Raw genomic sequence first — 19,723 nt, 5'->3', positions numbered from 1 at the left:
AACAAAGAACCCCAATCAGTGCCAAATAAAGCAGATCCGCAGATGTCCCCATTTTGGCAATGCATGACACATCACAAAGATCAGCACGCGATGAACTATAAATAGCAAACATCCTTTATCAAGATGTTCGACTTAATCGGAGCTGACAACAGTGGGACATTTCTAATCTGGCGACATTTGTCAGGCATACATCAGCAGTTCCTGGTAGTCCTGGCCTACTTCCAAGCAATCAAAGTGCTTCTGGGGGTCTCTGATGTCAGTGAGTCTCCGTTTTAGCTCCACACATTGTGCCTCACTTAAGGCTTGCGTGTCTGATACTCCCAAATCCGAAAAACAGCCTGATCTGAGGGCAGTGCGTATCAGAGCGTGGCGGAGTCACATTGCTTCATAACTCACTTGACTGCAACAGAAACTCAGCTTTATTTTAAGCCCGTCAGCGTGTGATTGTGGAGTGCATTGTGTCAGCGCTTTTTGTATCATGCTCAAAACTTGACACTGACCCAACAAAATGTGAGCCATTGCACTGGCTGAACTTGTGCACAGCAGAATTACAAGAATCGGGAAACTTTCTGGATCTGAATTAAAACACACAACATGCATTCAAACATAAACTGGAAGATTCTAGTATAGATCCAGAATTTAGCTTTGCAAAATAATTAATTCTCAAATATATTTGAGTTTATAAAATGCGGTCTTTGATTGTAAGTTGATATAGGCTTGTAAATGCTGCTTAGAAGAGGAGACGATTAATGAAGATACTACTGCTGCATATTCCTGGAGGGAATAATGTTTTGGATGTACAACAATCAAAAGGGGTGACTCATTGTACTAAATTGACTTATTTTTCATTTTCCGGACAAATGGTTTTAAACCCTCCATTTCCAGGTGAAAGAAAAAAAATTGCCTCGAGGTATCCAGTTCATGATTAATCAATGCCCTTTGTATAGTACAAATGAACACTCACATGTGAAAAAGGCCATTCCATAGGTAGGCAAGTTTTCTGTTGTTAGGAATGGGTTGGTTTAACTTGTGTTTAAAGGATTTAATAGGAATGTCACAGCGTGCCCTATGTTTATGAATATGAATGCACAATGTGAAATGGAAGATATGGGAACCATCTGAACATTCCTCCACCAATACTAACTATTTCATTTATCTTCAAGTATAACACAACGGATCTATGCTGTGACCACACAAGCGCCTAAAGCAGTACAGTAGCAGCTTACAGCTAAAAAAGAAGATGTGAATAAGCTGTGACATAAACAAACATAGCAAAGACATTAAACACCCTTTCAAAATTCTCGTCAATATAAACAGTATAAAACTGAAAAAAATTGGCTAACATGCAGCTTCATTCAGAGTATGACCAGTTTTTCTCATTCCATCTATACTTTGTACTGATTAAGCCTTATAAGTTTTTCTCAGCATTTCAGTACTGCTTGGCAGTAAATATAAATATTAGCTTAACTCTTTTTATGGAACTCGATGTCAATTGGATGCTGAATGATGCTGATTTATTGTTGTACTGTTTAAACAGATTGATTTTGCTGAAGTAAATGACTTTAGTACATTAGGAATTAGTTAGGAATGAGTAGATTAGAAAAACAACTCAACCACTTTCAATAAACCAAGTTAAACATATTATGTGTGTAGCATTGTTACAGAGAAACATTACACCACAGTGATGTTGATATATCATTTATGTAATAATTATAATAATAATGAATAACAATAATCGTGATATAAATGTTTAAATGAAATAACAGATTGGATCATGCTGGTGTCTCATCCAAAGACCTTCCATCTTTTGGGAGCTGAGTCTAGGTCTTTCTGAACTGCTCACTGACATACTGAGACTTCCATCTTTTGGGAGCTGAGTCTAGGTCTTTCTGAACGGCTCACTGACATACTGAGACTTCCAACGTTGCCCCCGGAAAACCATAATAAAGGGACATCGCTTTCGTCCACTCCCTCTGCCATTCTTGCTTTTCAATCTTCCTCTTCTCCTTTTTCACAGCCCTTTTGGCCTCCCGCTTCTGCCAGGACTCTTCCATTCTTTGCCGTCTGTCCTCTGCCTTCAGTAATGCCCTCCTCTTTTCCTGCTCTCTCTCTGCTCGGGGCGTTGGGAAGGCCATATACCCTAACCAAACAAAATAAAGTTATTAGTGTCATTAATGAAATCATTATATTTTTCTTTCCAAACCAATTCATTAATCAGGCATGTGTGAAATGACGTAAAAAAAGTTCGATATCTCACATGGCTGGTAAACGCTTTTCCCCTCCTCCTCTTCTCTCATAATTGTCCTGACGATTTTGTCGCTGTAGTAGTTTTTTGCTTTATCATTAACCCATCGAAAAAGCCTCCTCCTCACACTCTTGTCCTTCTTCTCACTGTTACCCTCCATCCCCGTCTCATTATGCTCAGTGGCATCTGGAAGCTCTTTCTGTGAGTCCGTGTCATCCAGACAGGACGATGTATTCTCAACCTGCTCCTCATTCATCTCCTCCTCATCCTCCCCCCCCTCACGTCTCATATCTGGGTCATAACTCTGTGCCTTAAAGTGATCCACACTGGCCTGGGGTAGTTGCTGTTCTGTGGTCCCCTGGTGTTCATCCTCCTTCTCCAATGGCATGAAGGCCACATTGCCTTTCTTGAGTTTTTCAATCTCAAGTCTCTTGGCCTTTTCAGACACACTCTCATCAGAGTCACTCTTATAACAAGACTCCACTTCTGACTTTGGAATAACACTCCCTGTTAAAGGTATAATGCCACTATCATCATCCTCAAGTTCTATATCTAGCACCTGACAGAAATTGGGGTCACCACTAGGTCCCTCTTTGCTTGGAATCATAGTGTTGTTTTCATCTTGCTTGGAATCTATAACCTGATGGATAGGTTTGAGGTCATCAGTGGTTGATGTCGGTTCGCTATCAGGCAGAGATTCTGCTGGGTTAGGTCTCTGGTCAGTATCAGTCTGTATAAATGACTTCACATGGATGATTCTAGGCTTTCGATGACAAGTAGCCTGAATGGTCGAGTGACACAACTTACTTTCCTTTCTGAGAAGGTTATTCCTTACTTTCTCAATTTCATCAGTTTGACACACCAGTCGCTGTCCAGTAACCTTTGTGGGTTTCTCAATGTTCTGCATGTGTGTCTTCAATACCATCTTGGCTCTGTCCTCTTCCTGTCGTTGCTCCGGGCTGACTTCCTCCTGGGCTCTCTGCCTTTCCATATCTTCCTTTTGTTTTATGTCTGTCTCCCACTTCTTCTGTTGTTCCAGCTCTTTCTGTTTTTGAATTTCAAGATGTTTTTCCTTCTCTTTCTGCCTCTCCCTCTCTTGCTCCTCTCTCTCTTTCCGCTGCCTCTCTCTTTCCTGGTTGGCATTTTCTTCCCATTTATCCCATTCCCTTTCCAGCTCTCTCTGTCTTTCACTCTCTTTCTCTCTCGTTATCTCCAGAACACTTGACTGTTTCTGCCATCCCGCTGGATTGTGTATTAGCTCCCTCTCGTCAGTTTGCAACTCTATAGTTCTCTCCATTTTGTATTTCATGGGAGTCTCAACCACCTCAGTTGTGGCACTGTTCTGAGTCAGTCTCTGTCTCCTGGACATGACCTCTTCTCTCATTTTGTCATTTGGGCTCGACTCCTTTGCTTCTTCCTTGGGCTTTTTCTTGTCTTCCTGTGACTTGCCTTTGTCTTCTCTGTGATGCTTTATCCCACTGTCACACTGTTGCACCAGCTGGATATCTTTTTTCATCAGAATGCCTCTCTCATTCTTTAGTTGCTTCTGTGACTCCAATGTCTGTTCCTCAAGTTTGGTTTGAGGACTTTTCCACTTTCTTTCTTCGATATGTATATCCATCTCCTGTTGCATTTCTATCTTTACATCCATTCCGTCTCCACTTGATCCATACCTTGAGCTGCCATTTCCTTCTGTCAGTTGTTCCTTTCTCCTGCAATCTTCATCCCCCGAAATCTCTCTGCCCCTCCGATTCTTTATGCCATTCTCCATCATTTCCTGTCTCTCAATTTTTTGGCCTTTTTCTTTCTCCTCAGTGTCTCCCTGAGTGTCGGTTAACAGCTCTCTGATAATTTTAGCTTTTTGCTCCACCTCTCTTTGTCTAGCCAGTTGCTTCTTTACCATCTCTCTTTCTTTTTCCTTTTTCTTCTCCATCTCTTGTGTCTTCTCCTCCAACCTCTTCTGACGTTTCTCTCTAAGTTCTCGTAATGTTTCATCAGTTGTCTTGTGCTCCTTTTCTCCAAACCAATCATCCAGCAATTCCTCTTTCTTTACTTGTTTTGCCTCATCTTTACTCTCCCCCTCCCTCTGCCTCCTATTTATGATAACCCTCTTTTCATCATTTCTTTTGTCATCCATGATTCCACATGTCTCATGGAAGTCTTTGTCTGAATCTTTCACCTTCTTCATATTCTGCTTAATGTCATCCTGCCATGACATTTTTTTGTAAGCTGGCTTTATCTCCATCCCGATTATTCTTTTTTCCATGTCAACTGGTCTCTCCTCATTGGTTTTCTGGTCAACCTCAGTCTGATTCACCAGCTCATGTCCTTTAATTTCTTTCTCATTCTTTTTATGTAATTCGTGTGTGTTTTCCACCCGCCTCCTTTGATTGCTCCTAAGCTCACTCCACCTTTCTTCACTTCGCTTTTGCTCCATTTCTCTCTCCTTTTCAAACTTCCGGTCTATTTCTCCAAACCAGTTATCAAATTGTGTCTCTCTCTCCAACTGTTTTCCTTCCATTTTTCTCTCACTCACCCTCTCTCTACTGTCTTGCCTAACTTCTTCCAGCCATTCCATCCCTTTAGTTTTAAGGGTATTTGTCTTTGTAGTTTCCAATGTCTTCATAACTGTCATTATTTTTTCTTCTTTATCAGTGCTAGTTTTTCCTTCCATCTTTATTTCACTTGGTTTCCTCAGCATTTCTTCTGCTTTCTGACGCTTCTTCTTAATATCACTCAATCTTTTCTCACTTCTCTTTTGACCCATTTCTCCATCTACCAATTCCTCTTGTTTCTTTTCCACCTCCCTCCTCGCTTCCATTTGCCCACAGTTCCTTGTCTTTCTTTCTTGTCTTTCTTCCTCCACTAGTATCTCTTGTCCTGGATCATACATTTTCTCCTCTTTTAATCTGAATTCTCTCAACCATTCTATTCCCTTGACTGGTTTCTCCAGCTCTGCCATACTTTTTCCATCTTTTTCACTGTCTTTGTCTTTTACTTCTTGTTCATCCACAAATCCCTCTCCATCTTGCAACCTGGCCTCAACAACATCTTTCTTTTTCTCTACTTTTTGTTTGATTTCTCTCATCCATTCCTTTCCTCTGTTTATCAGTTTCTCCACACCAGTTGTTCTTTTTTCCTCCACCCCAGTCTCCTTCTGCTTTTCCATTTTCATCAGCTCTGACTCTTTTGCTGTTTCTTCCTCTTCTATGTCCTTCAGCAACTCTTGTTCTCTTTTCTGTGCTGCCTGTCTCTCTTCCTCCAGCTTTCCCTCTAACTCTCTGGTCCTCTTCTCCCATTCCTTTTGTTTCTCCTCAATTTTCATCCATCTTTCCTCATGACTCTTTCGCTCCATCTCTCTCTCCATCTCAAATTTCCTCTCCATTTTCTTAAGCTGTTCCTCCATCTGAAGCCGTCTCTCTTTATCGCTTAAAATGTCTCTCTCACGCTCAATCATCTCTTGTTTCCTCATAGCTATCTGTCTTTCATATAACTCTCTTTCAGAGTCATTTTCTTCTGTCTGATGCCTTCCACCTCCTTGTAGATCGAGGTCTCTCACCATGTGTGTTCCTGTCAGGCTTTTCATAGTTGTGTTTCTCTCCATTTCTGTCCATGTCTTTCTAACTCCCCCCACTTTAGTCTGGTGTTCCTGTTCAAGCTGTCTCAACAATTGCTCCTCTCTCTTCTTTGACATCTCTTCCTTTATCACTAGTTCACGCTCCAATTCCAGTATCTTCTCTTCCCACTCCTGTTGGCATCTACTTTCAAGCCGAATCAGACTTTCTTCGTGTCTCTTTTCCTCTATTTGTCTCTCCTTAGGAAACCTGTGCTCCGTGTCTTTGACTCCTGTCTGCGACTCCTGATGCTGACTTTCTTCCCATTCTTTTTTCATCACCCTCTCTCTTTCTCTCTCTTCCATTCGTCTTATTTTTTCCTCTAGTCGTCTCTCGATTATGCTCTGTCTCTCATAAAAGTCTCTTTTCATGTTTAACATCTCCTCCCCATGTTTCATCTGCCTCTGTTTCTGTCTCAGTTTTTCCGACTCTCTAATTTCATGTCTTGCAATGTCAGTGCGTCTCTCGATCTCTCTCATTCTTTCTTGATGTTTTTCAATGTCTCTCAGTCTACCCATATCTCCCAAGTTCTCCAATTGGATGAACCAGTTTGACTCTGTCAGTTCTTCCCTCTTGCTCTCCATCTTAAGGTAGCTCACTTTTTCCCTGCTGACATCAACACTCTTTCCTGGCTTCCAGGTCTTTTGCAGATCTGTTTTCAGCTCTCTGCCTGTCTCCATATCCATCAATGCCTCCCTCCCGATTCTCTCCATCCTCCACTAAAAAACACATATAAAAAAAATTCAAACACTTATCTAAACACTTATATAATGTATGACTTTAAGAATGAGAACATGACAATTGGAAACATATATGAACTCTGACATTACAACCTTATAAAACAACATGGAAATGTATAAGTCAATAACCAACGTCAATTCAATGCAGGATGGTTTTTTTCATCATGGTCTATGAGGAGGAACAAAAAAGAGTAATGCTGCATGTGATGTCCACCTTCTGACTCTCTCACTGTGCTTGCTAACTATTGTATGTATATTGCATTTTACATGCAAATAAAGAATTCTTGCCTTCTCTGTCTCACTCATAATTTTGCGAGTCTCCCGGTCTGTAATTCTTTCCCGTTCCATCTGTTTTAGACTCTTCATCTGCAGCGCTCTCTCTCTCTCCTTCAGCCTTTCATCCTCACTTATGCTGTCACTCTCTACATCTGTTCTCTCTCTCTCCATTTTACGAAGCTCCTGCAACTCCTCAATTTCTTCATTAGTCAGGCGCCAGGTCTGCTGATTTACTGCCACGGTCCACTCTTGCTCCTCGGGCCTCAACCTGTGTAGCTCTTGTTCCATCTTTTCTGTTCTTCCTCTCTGTATCTCTTGTTGCCTCGCTTCCCTCTGCAACCTCTTTCTCTGCAGTTTTATTTGTCTCTCCTCTTTCTGAACCCTCTCCAGCCCCCTGTACCTCTCTTCCTCGCTCTGTCTCTCCCTCTCCCTGTTTCTCTGCTCCCTTTCCGTTTCCTGTTTGATGCAACATCCACACAGTGCTTTCTGGATACTGCTCCAGCAGCCTGAGGATTCCCCATTGCTGTCAGATGGATGCTGCTGGTGAATGTTTACATGGCCAGCCATCTTAAATCCTTCTCTGTCCTGCTGGTCCCACGAATAATCATAACTCTCCGGGAATTTTAGTTGTTGCCATTCTCTGTCTGTACATGCACCCTTCATGTTCTTCAGGGCCAAGTAGTTTCCAATGTATGCATACGTCGGGTCATTTGGTCTTGTAAGGGCAGAGTTCACATGCTCCTTTTTGCCTCTTTGGGGGATGCTTGAGCCCACCATTCTGTCAATTGTGAAAAAAATACCATATTCACAATAACTCACAGATCAAAATACATGAATAATAGCAATGAGGTTTGTGTTAGAAGGCATCATACCTTGAAGTGAATGAGGCACTTTCACTTCCTTCACTCTCATCTGTCCTGATGTCTGCCTGTCTGCTCCTCACATATGGATAAGATTCCACAGGGAGTTGGCCATGGACTGTCAGCAACGCTGACTTAGTCCTTTGATAAGCCATATCCCACGTCTGGGTCAACACATGAGCATCAGTTAATAATTAATATTACTTTGGCAACAGGTTAAGAGCTCTCTAATGTATTGCTGACATGGTGTATTTACAAAACTAGACTATACAGACTATATACAAATAATACTACCAGTTTTTAGTGGATGCCAATTAAAAGTGATAACAGAATTGGTACCTGAGGCTACAGAATCAATCCATAAAAATGTGACCAACATTAGAAAGATACTGGCTTGACAAACAAACATACACCTGTAAGCAGGTTGGATTCAGCCCATTTAAGGGGGTATACTAGGACTTAGTGATAAAATTAAACAGACTGTACAAGTATATTCTATTAATTATATTTTGTAATATACTGAGCTAAAATTCATATACGTATAGGACATAGCCTACCTGTGGGGAGCTTGAGCACTCTCAAAAATGAATACACGTTTTTTAGAGCAAGTGTGAATGTGTCTTGTCTTGTCAGTCCTGATTTCCAAATGAATGACCTATTTAAAATCTCTGTTTAGAGTTATTCTCTTACTATGGTAACGATTATGATATCTCTTACATCACTATTGCATCACACCTCTACTTGGAATCATGGTAACATTCTAAATAAAGGGGCTGTCCAAAAAAGCTGTTTACTGAGGCAATATGTTGTCCTCATTTGACTGTACAAAGTAAAACACCTGTTAATTTACTGGCTTAATAACTACCTACATTAGGCCTACCACGTCTACTTTCTCAAGTATCTTTGTCTAATTCCACTGCATGTGGCCTACTATTGGAAAGTTAAGTTGCCATTAACGTCAATATATAGCCTAGGGCTATCACACCCTTTTGTATCAATTGCACATGTTTAAACACAGTTATTGTTAAAATACTGGGGAGTTAGTCTAGCCTGAATCCACCTGTCTGGTGCTCCAGCTATGCTGAGCTGAATTTGGTTCTGGTTTTGAGTGTGGAAGTCGACCTGAAGTTTGTAGTTTTTAGTGATAGCATTCTAACACTTCCTGGTTCCAAAGAAAAAAAGAAATCTCTATGAAAAAAGAATGGGTGACATCGGCAAAGATAAAGTGTGACCGAAACAACGCCAGTAGAAAACTTAGGGAAACCTTTTGGTGAATTAAAATCTAGTTATCAGTTGGTCTTCTGTAACTACTACGGGTGTGTCGTGGGAACACTTGTGTTCCCCAATCAGTAAAGCTAACATGGCTCACCTTGTGAAATTGGCTCGCTTATTAGCTATTTTAGTGACTTTTTTTCTTTCGCTGTTAGCAGAGGGATAACAAGACATATTTTAGAAATATGGGTCTTAAACTCTATACATAAACATGCACTTTTATGAACAGAATCGAATGCAAGATCTCTCAAACAATCATTTAATTGCCACGGATATTATTTTGACGATTGTCCAAAACCCCATTTTTTCCTCTGGTAAGAACTTTTTTTGAATGGAATATTCAAACATGCTAATCCGCCGCCTACAAAATGACAATTGCCATCCCACACTCTCTACCAGGCTAAATTAGCCTACATGCATGCATCACTTTAATGGTAAGAAACATCCTTGATTGGCTTGATGTAGCAAACTCTGTGCATGCTCTATGGGACAAATAGCTAGTCACTAGTTAGATTATTGAGTGCGGTTTATTTTAACACACCTAAAGAGATGATTAACATTCCGTCCAAGTTAACACCCGTTTTACAGCTAGGCCTAAGCATCAAAACCTGCTTTAGACCTAGAATTAGCATCTCAGCTATTATCCGTCAAAGTAGATAGCTGGCATGGATAGTTGTTGTAAAGTTTATTGCATTGTATTGCTCATCTAAACTAAATGCGATATCTCCGTTTTGTTTACGGCAACATTTATTATATATTCTTCTCTAGTATCACGTTCACATCGCTTTGCATATGTCGCAGCGATAGTCAGTATAAGCAAAGATGTAGTATATTTGATAATGGTACAAGTTTGCTGTCAAGGTATGACTGGAGAACGTGACAGTGATGCGTTAAAGTGGCAGTACACTACTAATCAGTAGCTTCAAGTATCAAGTTCCATCTCCTTTGACCTGAATAGTGAAAAAAAGGATTGGCTAGCCCACTTAGTACTTAGTCAAACGTAGTAAATTAACTAGAGATGGTTTAAACATGACTTATACATATTATTCACTATTTTAGTTGACTAAAGAAGAAAATATGACATATCTGATTTTTTTGTGATATGTTTTAGTTCATGCTTATCATTTTAAGAGCAGAATCAGAAGTAGCCTACTGGGAGTACAATGAATGTCTCTTGGTGCAGGTGTGAACATAAAATTAGGTCCAGCATATGAAAACATAAAAAATATAGACTACACAAGCAAACTGCAGGTAAAAGGATGTGCGATTTTATCCAGAACATTGTCCATTTTTATGTAATTTCTTTGATTACCAATTAACCTTGTGGTTGCATTGCTTAGTACAGTAAAGAGGCCACTTATTGTCCTTCTTTTGATTTAACTTAAAAGGAAAATAAATCTGCAGCTAAACATGTTTATAGTAGGCCTACATACAGTATGAATGTGTAACTGCACAGTGCACTCTGATCTAAATCCTCATAATATTTTCCTGTTCTTATATACCATGGCCAGTAGAAAACTGTAATTTGTACATTTATCAGCTGTTTTCTTAAAAAGAAGAAGGAAAAAAATCTATGATAATAACCAGACCCAACGACATAATTTTATTTGTTATGCCCCCCTGCCAATGGTTTTGTGAAAAGCTTTCGAATTTGCCTTTCAAAAAGACATCCTCATAATAATATAAGACACCTGTATTTGGGTGTGTGTGTGCGCCTGTGGCAACACACACACCCAAAGTCAGTCTTATGTCAGCTCAGCTCTTTTCCAGTCAGCAGCAGAGATTGGCGCCCTCGTCTGGCTGGCTGTTGACATTTCTCTTTAAATTGACCAACAAATGTCTTTTAACAGGGAGACAGCCTTTCAAAGCACTGAAAAACCAAGACCACTAAATGGATATAAATCATTTCCGCTGCTGTGTAATATCGGCAATAAATCAGATGTTGACACCACATGTCATATGCTAATGACACGCCTGTAGAAATGCACACACACTAAAGTAAACTTCCAACTGAAGAGAGCTCATGGGATTTGCTCTTTTGTCATGCTCCAAACTACCCACTCATTTGATTTCAGCACAAACTTTTCTGACCCACATAATGCACACAATTATTCTAAAGTTAAAGTATCACTATATCTGCCTTCAGCAGATGTTTGAAGAAAACTTTGACATTGGAATTTTGGCGCTTTTTTCAAAATGCAATGCCTGTTTGAATTCTGAAAACATGGATCCTGATAGATGTTTTGGTGCTACATCTCAATATCAAGTATGCTATTTTTAGATATTGTGTATTATAGATTTTTAGTCATTACTGAATATTTACCCCATATTGTCTGAAATGGTATCCACAGCAAAAAGGGCAACTTCAGTCCAGTTCATTGTGTAGAGTTGATTGAAGGCTAAATCAATCTTTGTCCTTTTATATTTATTTACATTCACTTGTGTTATCACTTGCCTCCTGCATGGCATCTGCAATACAATGTCAGGTTCTTGTGTGTCCCTGTGATACAATGTGTCTGTTACCAGAGCGAGTGGCTATGAAGATCCAGACCATTAAAACTGTAGCAGAAGAAGACTGACAACATGGGAGCCAACAACATGGGCCTGAGCTGACAAAAGTATCTATGTGGTCAAATCAGGTATGATATAGATGCTAGTTTTGAACTGAAAAGCAGCATGGTTGATTAGGGATATAGGTGCACAGGGAACTGAATGCACATAGCCATCATAACCAGATGAAAGTAGCAAACTTAATGGCAAATCATGAATGAAATAGTGAGTTATAAAAATGTAAGATTGTAACTTAAATGCTTTGGTCTCGCAATACATCATTTGTTCAAGTATCTTCCTTAAGTATTATTTTCTGCCTGGAAATTCCGTATTTTTTTTATTTCATGCATCAATTTGTTCATGGTCATGATCATTTGCATTTAGTCATTCCAACCATTCTGTTCACTGGAATTTGCTTAAAAATATATATATGTTTTTGCATGTTATTGGTGTTTCAACAGTGCTGTAGGCACACTCATTGTCCTCTAGAGGTCAGCATTGTTTTAAGTAGGCCGTGTCAACAACACTAGAATGTGGTTCTGTCTGCCCAATTTCAAGTATGTAAATCAGTGGCATGTTAAAAACACCAAAAGGAACATGAAATTGCCTCAGATTGACATTTGGATAGTTTTTTTGTCTTATACTCTCTAACCTTATCAGACTACACATTAGATTGGCTCATTTAGATTGGCTAGATTGGGCTGAATCCTGCTCATATCCCCCTTCTTTCCCACCAGTCAGCAAGTCTGGCTCGTTCCCAGGTCCAGTGTTCTGCTGAAATGTTCCTTCCTGCTTGTGATTTGGCGATTTCCTAAGGTGAGCACATGAAACGAACACGGGACATATCATAAAATTGCTTCAATTTACTCAGACCTTATTGTGCAAAGTCATTATTCTTGATGAAGTCCCACTATCAAAGGGTAATAACACATTATTTTCACTGAAAGCAGAGATATGTTGATCAAAACTTTGTTGATCAAAATATTAGTCCATGTTTTTATTTTACCATCTTTGATGGGCCTGGACAAATGTCTTGTTCCCAGCTCTCAGCAGCTGCTTCCTCTGTACCCCTTGGAAGGTTAATTTGAGTTAGTCATCATGTTTAAACAGTCTGTCTGGAAACGCCACATTTAAATGTATGTCTCCTTTGCTCAACTTCTTAAACATCATTTTGTTGTGGCAGTGTATATGCTCCTATAGGTTACTATACAACGGTAACTTAATTTATATTTACAGCTGAGATTCCTGTTCAGAAGAAGTGAACAGAGCTCAAATAAGATGCAGATCAGTATTCTAGAGGGGAAAGTGTGTACATGCCTAATGACAACATAGTTTGCATTCACATTTTCATTACAACATCAATTATTAACATAGTTTCAGTTTAAGACTAATGAAGAAAACAATGTACACAGAGAGTTATACAAAGAGATTGTATGCCTGCAAAAGGTGCACATTGAGATGATGGAGAAAGAAGTAGAAGGAGTTTATCATATTAAAAACAGTTTACAGTGAATGAGGTATGGGTAGAGGGAAGTAAAGCCAACAAGGGCACTGCAAAGATGTTGGTCCGTGCAATGAGTTGTCTACAAATGATCCCTGGCACAGTGCTCACGCATTACCAACAGTAAGTGCATTAGCTCCGTAAGTGTCCTTGGGTCGTGTCTGAGAAGAAGAAGAAGCATGAGAAAGGGCTGTTTCAGGTGTCGCAGCGTGAAATACAGTGGAGAAATGAATGTTCCGCCCACCATCTGTACTCTAACTACAGAGCAGAGATCAAACAGGAGAAAGACGAGACACGCGTTAGAATATGTGGAATGAATGACATTCAGTTTGCTTTCTTTAGTACATGACAGCTGTACTCTTCTGAAACCTCAGCAAATGTAATAAAATGCTGACGGCCTACATCATATAAACACCTGTCCACTGCACCTGTTTTTCTCTTTATTTCACATCATGTACTGCCCCTCAACAGTAGGCATACAGTACATATGCTCATTCATTGTAAAACTGAACTTATATGCTGCATGTTTTCACGTTTCTAAATTACACTGAGTTTCACGTTTCTAAATTACACTGAGTTTCACGTTACTAAATTACACTGAGCTAACAAACAAAACCACAAACCACCGAGTACTTAGGAAACTCAAAGCGATTTTTTGAGTTGGATGAAGACAGACATTTCTTGATTCTTCTAAAGTTCACACGCCCATTTACTTTATCCTTTTGCAGGCCTCCACATAAGAGACATAAACTTCTTTATTTATCAAGGGTCCTTCAATAGATGAACCGAATGTGTTCTCCAGAGCAGACATTGAGTGCATCATGTTTGGGTTATGGCCCGACTGAATGTATACTCTTGAGTTTTGAGTTTCCATCCTGCTGCCTGTTTGTCATATAGCAGACTGCCGTCTTCCCCCACTGGGGAGTCCTCTAAGAGGGGTCTCTGACCAAATTACATTGCTCTCTTTCTTGGCTGAGCACATGTTTAAATGATTGTGTTTTCCTGATGGCACTTTAGGAAATGACAACTTGTGGGAAATGCAATGTAATTCCATTTCACAAGCCTGGGCCCAGATGAAACACGGTATTAATAATGAATTGAGAGTTGGAGGCGGTCTGTAGCAGCAGATGTGCTGCTCCAGCGTGTTCGCGCACACACATACACTCACAATCACACACACATACACTCACAATCACACACACATACACTCACACACATACTCACACACACACACACACACACACACACACACACACACACACACACACACACTCACACACACACTCACACACTCACACTCACACTCACACTCACACACTCGCATGTACGCACACATACTCACACGCATAAATGAGTATACGCACATAAAGGTAAACACACATAAATAGAAAGCCACACAGATGACTCTATTTGACAGAAAATGGTGGCTAAGTTGGGTGGGAAATGTGATGCTAGGAGACCCACATAGACTGTAGTGACGTTGTCACATGCATTTTGAATAGTTGTGATGTTAGAAGACAAATTATGCATGATCCTACTGCTGCTGGTATCATATTAAATTCACTTTAAAGAACCCACTAGGAACACGGTGGGTCCGAGGAGCATAGCTCATGTCATTAAAGAGTGTACATCCATTTTGACAACCATGGCATGTCATGGTCATGGTCATTACTATAAGTGTTGACCATGCACATACAAGTCTTATGGCAGCAGTGTAGGTCAACCAGATTGTTTGTAAGTCCTGCATGTATGATACTGTGTAATGCATATTTTTGTATTGTAATCTTAAAGGAGGTAACTGAAATGTCATTTCTCACCCTTTCCCTCTCTTTCTCTCTGCATTACTGGGAGGCAGATGGACTGTCCATTTGCACTATGTATTGGTCCTCCTGAGTGACTTTAAAACTCATCACCCTCCACCATACACATACATATAGAGATTTATTTAACCAAGCAGAACAAAAATAATCTCAGTCACTGCCTGCTTGTCCATAATGTCTCAGGAAAACGCTGCTGACTCTATGATAACACCCTTTCCTTTTGCTCAACTGCCAACATGTCCAGGGGGCCAACCAAAGCTTTTCCCCAGGATCCACAGCTTAGCCAGACCACATTGCTTTTTGGGCTTGGTGTAGAGCTAGCTACACAAAACGATCTGCTTAATATCCAGCTGGCACTGGCTTTGTTTTGACACACTGCAATGTCCAAGATACAATACTTTTTCAGCCATTTTTTTTCATGGGGGGGGGGGTTTGGTGACAAGGCATTAGCTGAGAGAATTATGCTGTATGCAGAGCAATTGGTATGATATCAAGTGGCAGCCATTCTCATGAAGGGCAGTGTGAAATGCAGAGGCTCTCGTGTTCTTGTGAGGCACATCAAGCCCGACCATGGGTGCGACTGCATCACAAAGCAGCACCAGCAGCCAAGCCCTCCACAGCTCATGCAAACGGATTAAAGAACTTCTGAGTAACAGGGGCCTCTCTCTTGCCCAGCTTGAGCCATTTAACAGTAATGAAAGGAATGTCTGATTGTGGTGTAGGTATTCAGTCCAATGCCAGAGAAATGATCTATTTTATGACGCAGTTGGAATGTATTCCTCTTTAAAAGTACCAACATAAACCAACATAACACTGGTGACCAGAAACATTTAAGTTTTAAAATGGATGTGAATGACTTGTGTCAGCAGACAAGGGATTGTCCCTTATTAATGTTTAACAACATGGTGACCAGCATTAATTCTCCATCCACTGAGAAAGAGGAAACAGTATTGATGCTCTAGGATAAAGGTGCTTGCATGAAGTGCTTGCATAAAGGTATACTTCCATGCACACATGGGCAGTTTGAAGGCCAAGAAACTTTGAATTTTGAGTAGTATCAGTATTAATGAATGCAACTGCCCGTATGGACATCAAAGCAAAGATTAATTTTCCACAGCCTCTAGTGAATTCTAATTTGAATGTGTTAATATGTCTTGAAGTACCATTCGCAAGAAAAGACCGAAAACGAATTCTAATCGTATGTTTTAGTGTTTATTAATGTCCTGCAACAGATTAGTTGGATCAGCTCTCCTGTGCCTGCAGCTCTCAAAGGCACACCCCAAAGTTATTTACTTACAGTGAGACACAGAAATGTCTGACTGCGGAGCGAGGCAGTAAATGCCCACCAGGGGGCTTCAATTGCCTTGCAAGATGCTCTTCACTTCACCATTCCAAATATGAGCGCGCAGTTTGCTTGGACTAGTGGCAGTGGCTGGTTATGCCGAAAGGCGAGTGATCCGCGGACTGGTGCAGCTGGCATAGTATCACACCTTCTGAATCCACCTCCTGTGCCGAGGGCATACGGACTGTATAAGCGGAACATATGTTATTGGAATAATTTTGAATGGACAGCATTGTCTTCGTGTAATTTCTCCCCCAAAGTTCTGGTGATGCGGCAGACAGTATTCCAGGATATGTGAAGCGCTGGTGTGATAACATCGTTCGCATGTGATTCTACAAGATAGCATTCTGAACAGGGACAAAACATGGACTAATCTTGACTTCATAATGGGATTTCGTAGACTTTCTCTTGCGCTCGGGCTATTTTGTATTTCTTCAGGTAAGATAATGATCTACTAATTGCTTCTGAGTGTTGCGCAAGAAAAATGACGATTTTAACTGTATGGCGTTCTCGAAACTATCACAGTATCTTCGACATGTAACTCAGTATGATTGCTTATGTACACCTTAGTGTTTTCTAGTTGGGATGTTAGACGTAATAGATGTGTAATTCAAAACCTGAATTGTTGTAATTATTTGTGTGCCCGTGCCTTTCAGTTTGGGGATTTGGGGTTGACCCAGCCTTACGCATCAACGTTTTCAGTGAGCTGTTGCTCGGAGAGACTGCTTTTGAGGGGGTCTCGCAGGTTCAAGGCTTCCACGACGAGTCCAGAGCTTTCCTTTTTCAAGGTAACCCCATATCTTTGCAAAGCTTCATTACATAGGTGGAATTTTTTTTAAACTTATGAGATCGTGTTCAGAACTGTTTCCTGTGTCCCAGCAGTTTGAAATATTCACCTATATCATGTTTGTTATTGAGACGGGAGGGTTATAAATAGGTCAAATATTTTTTATTTAAAAAATGGAGTAATGTGAGGAAGATTTCTCATAATTTCGGAAACTAGTATTTCATAGACTATCAAATTTCATAAAATCAATGAACATATACTTAAAGAACCATACAGGACACACACACACACACACACACACACACACAAGCATAATGGTAACATAGTAACTGTTTTTAATTTAAGTATATGCCTAGTATGACCTGTTTCATTCTGTGCTACTAGATGTAGTTTGGAGCTGAAATGGGCCACGGCCTAAAGAAAACAGTCATCTGTTGTGGAAACAAAGAACACTCTCAACAAGGAGATACACCAAAACACAGAGAGAGACCACAGAGCAGAGCATTTGCCCTAATTGGATTATTTGTCAGACAATAGATGGTGTCCTAGAAAAGAGAGCATGAATCATGCTATGTATCCAAGTAGTGGGTGCCTACTAATGAGCCCATAGAATTTCAGACGGTATAACTGTCATGGCTGACAGCAGGACACTTCAGTTAGGAGAGATATTGGTCGCAGAATGTTGGTTATTAATTTTGAATGCAATGGGGGGGGGGGAGAGGGGGAGAAAGTAATCATGTGCTGTAAGTAATCATGCTCAAGCCTTGTGTTGTTAGTGCTGCCAGCCTACTACAAATACTTAGCATTATAATAAGTCTTTTATTTGCAGATTCACGCATGCTTAAGGCATAAAGTGGGAGGTTATTTTCTTTATGAGAACACAATGTCCATGGAACAACGATGTTGGCATCATACTTATAGGCAGGGCAACTGTCATTTGTTGTCTGGCAATGAAAGTGAAATAGCATTGTCACAAAGCAGCGTGTCAGTGCCGCTCTCCCTGTGACTATTCACGAATTGCTGTTTATCACCACCAACCAAGGGAATTATGATCAGATGTCAACCTATTCCCTGTCCTATCATGCAGTCTTTATTATACTGTGCAGGAGACACAGCAGTCTCATCCCTTGCTTGTCACATCTTTGATGCTGTGTTGATTTCCTCTGGGATACACAAAACAGCAGTGCTGCTTGTTTATGAGGGACAAAATAGAAGCCTGACTCCAGATATTTACACACAGCTCTGTCGTATCAGTTATATTAACTGTGGTCGTCTCCTGACGTGTGACACAGGCATGGTTTTCGTCAGCAGTCAGAGAACTGCTGCAGATGGATCTGGCTTTACCTGCATGATCTTGCAGTCTGTGGCCTGTCATTGGCATGCCTTGTCATGCCATGAAACAATAATCTGCATTGTACCTCATGCTAGGAGAAAGAGGGTAAGGGCATATTTCTTCTTGGCAATTGCTTCACAGCAGGTGACTGTCCAATATAGCTAGCTTTCTAGCTCGTCAAAACAGTTAGCTTTATTTCCTCTGAAAATCACCAGACAATGGAGTGTCCGTGACCTCCAGTAATATTCAAGACATTTGAATCCTTTTGATCCAAAAGATAATGAATAGTCTCATGATGGGATTGTGAAAGATTGTCCTTTGCTTAATTAGCAGCAGCTCTAAACAGCAGCGGAGATCTTGTGAGGGTTTGTTGTGATTGTTTGTTGTGTGATTGTGATTGAAGTGACTGAATTTGCTGCGGGAATTCTCAAAAATTGTGGTTAAAAATGCAGTGATTTTTAGTAGTTTTTTTTTCTTTTTTCAATTTCCTGTGGGAATTCCTAACAAGGATTCCACCTGGATCTTGCGAGGGTTTGTTGTGATTGTTGTAGCCAATAGTAACTTGCTGCGGGAGTGAGGTTAAAATCTGGTAAAGAGGTAAAGAAAATCTCAAATAATGCAGAAATTCTATGAGCTCGCGTAATTATGAGGTTGCAGAATTATTATGGTAATAAGAGAAAATTGCAGCCTGCAATTCCGAGAGGTCCTTGAATTTGTGTAATTACAAGATTGCTAAAGCCTGGAGGGACTGAAACAGGAACTTAGTGACCTGCCTTTGGTGTGTGGCAGACAATGCATCTGGCTGAGAGTGCCTGTTGTGCTGGCAGGTATGTTTTTCAGTGGTCAGTGTCCTCTTTCAGTGGTCATTTAGGATATCTCTCCACAAGGTAGGGTAGGCAATGTATTTCAGAAGCATTTTTTGTTATATTTCTTGAAATTCTCTTTATGTCCCTACGGCAATGAATAAATGAAATGCTCCGACAATAAAGTAAAAAACATTCTGACATCTGAGACAGTCGCAGGGCTGTAAAAAGCCTGTCTAGTCATTTCATTCTACTTCTGTCTCTCTTTTGCGAGTGCAAACTGTTGTAGGCATAACATAAGGTGGGACTGGTTGTACTTTCTCTGCCCTTCTCATGCGACTGGCTTGATAGCTTTAGCTAGCCTTTTTGTTGTCTATGGCCTAGCCTTCTGGAAGACTCCGGTCATGTGCAATGATGCAGGGCAGAGGTAGGTAGGTAGGTAGGTAGACAGGCAGGTAGGCCATCCAGTCATTTAATTTGGGCTGAATCCAATGCTTGGACAGCTTTTTAACAGCCCTCTGACTGCCACAGATGGCAGATTTTGTGTCTTTATTGTCAGAGCATTTAATATATTCATTGC

General features: G+C 40.5%; 2 protein-coding genes across 2 annotated transcripts in view; one reads left to right on the top strand and one right to left on the bottom strand.

Moving 5' to 3' along the window:
- Nucleotides 1-1,898: 1,898 nt before the first annotated feature.
- On the bottom strand, nt 1,899-6,652 carry LOC116219717 (trichohyalin-like). The gene is made up of 2 exons (XM_031563460.2): nt 2,258-6,652; nt 1,899-2,140 (listed from the first exon to the last, which is right to left on the bottom strand). The coding sequence occupies exons 1-2, from the start codon at nt 6,570-6,572 to the stop codon at nt 1,899-1,901; spliced, it is 4,557 nt and encodes a 1,518-aa protein (XP_031419320.2). The 5' UTR covers nt 6,573-6,652.
- Nucleotides 6,653-16,271: 9,619 nt separating this feature from the next.
- Nucleotides 16,272-19,723, top strand: part of nell2a (neural EGFL like 2a) — a 55,754-nt gene continuing 52,302 nt past the window's right edge. Inside the window, exons 1-2 of the mRNA XM_012837356.3 lie at nt 16,272-16,658; nt 16,877-17,008. Coding sequence (XP_012692810.2) covers nt 16,607-16,658; nt 16,877-17,008 — 184 coding nt within the window. The 5' untranslated portion in view covers nt 16,272-16,606. The remainder of the gene's footprint in view (nt 16,659-16,876; nt 17,009-19,723) is intronic.

The sequence above is a fragment of the Clupea harengus genome, chromosome 3 (genome assembly GCF_900700415.2).
Source record: "Clupea harengus chromosome 3, Ch_v2.0.2, whole genome shotgun sequence".
Classification (NCBI taxonomy): Eukaryota; Metazoa; Chordata; class Actinopteri; order Clupeiformes; family Clupeidae; genus Clupea; species Clupea harengus.
Note: the sequence above shows the minus strand (reverse complement) of the source record. Positions and strands in the feature narration are given on the sequence as shown.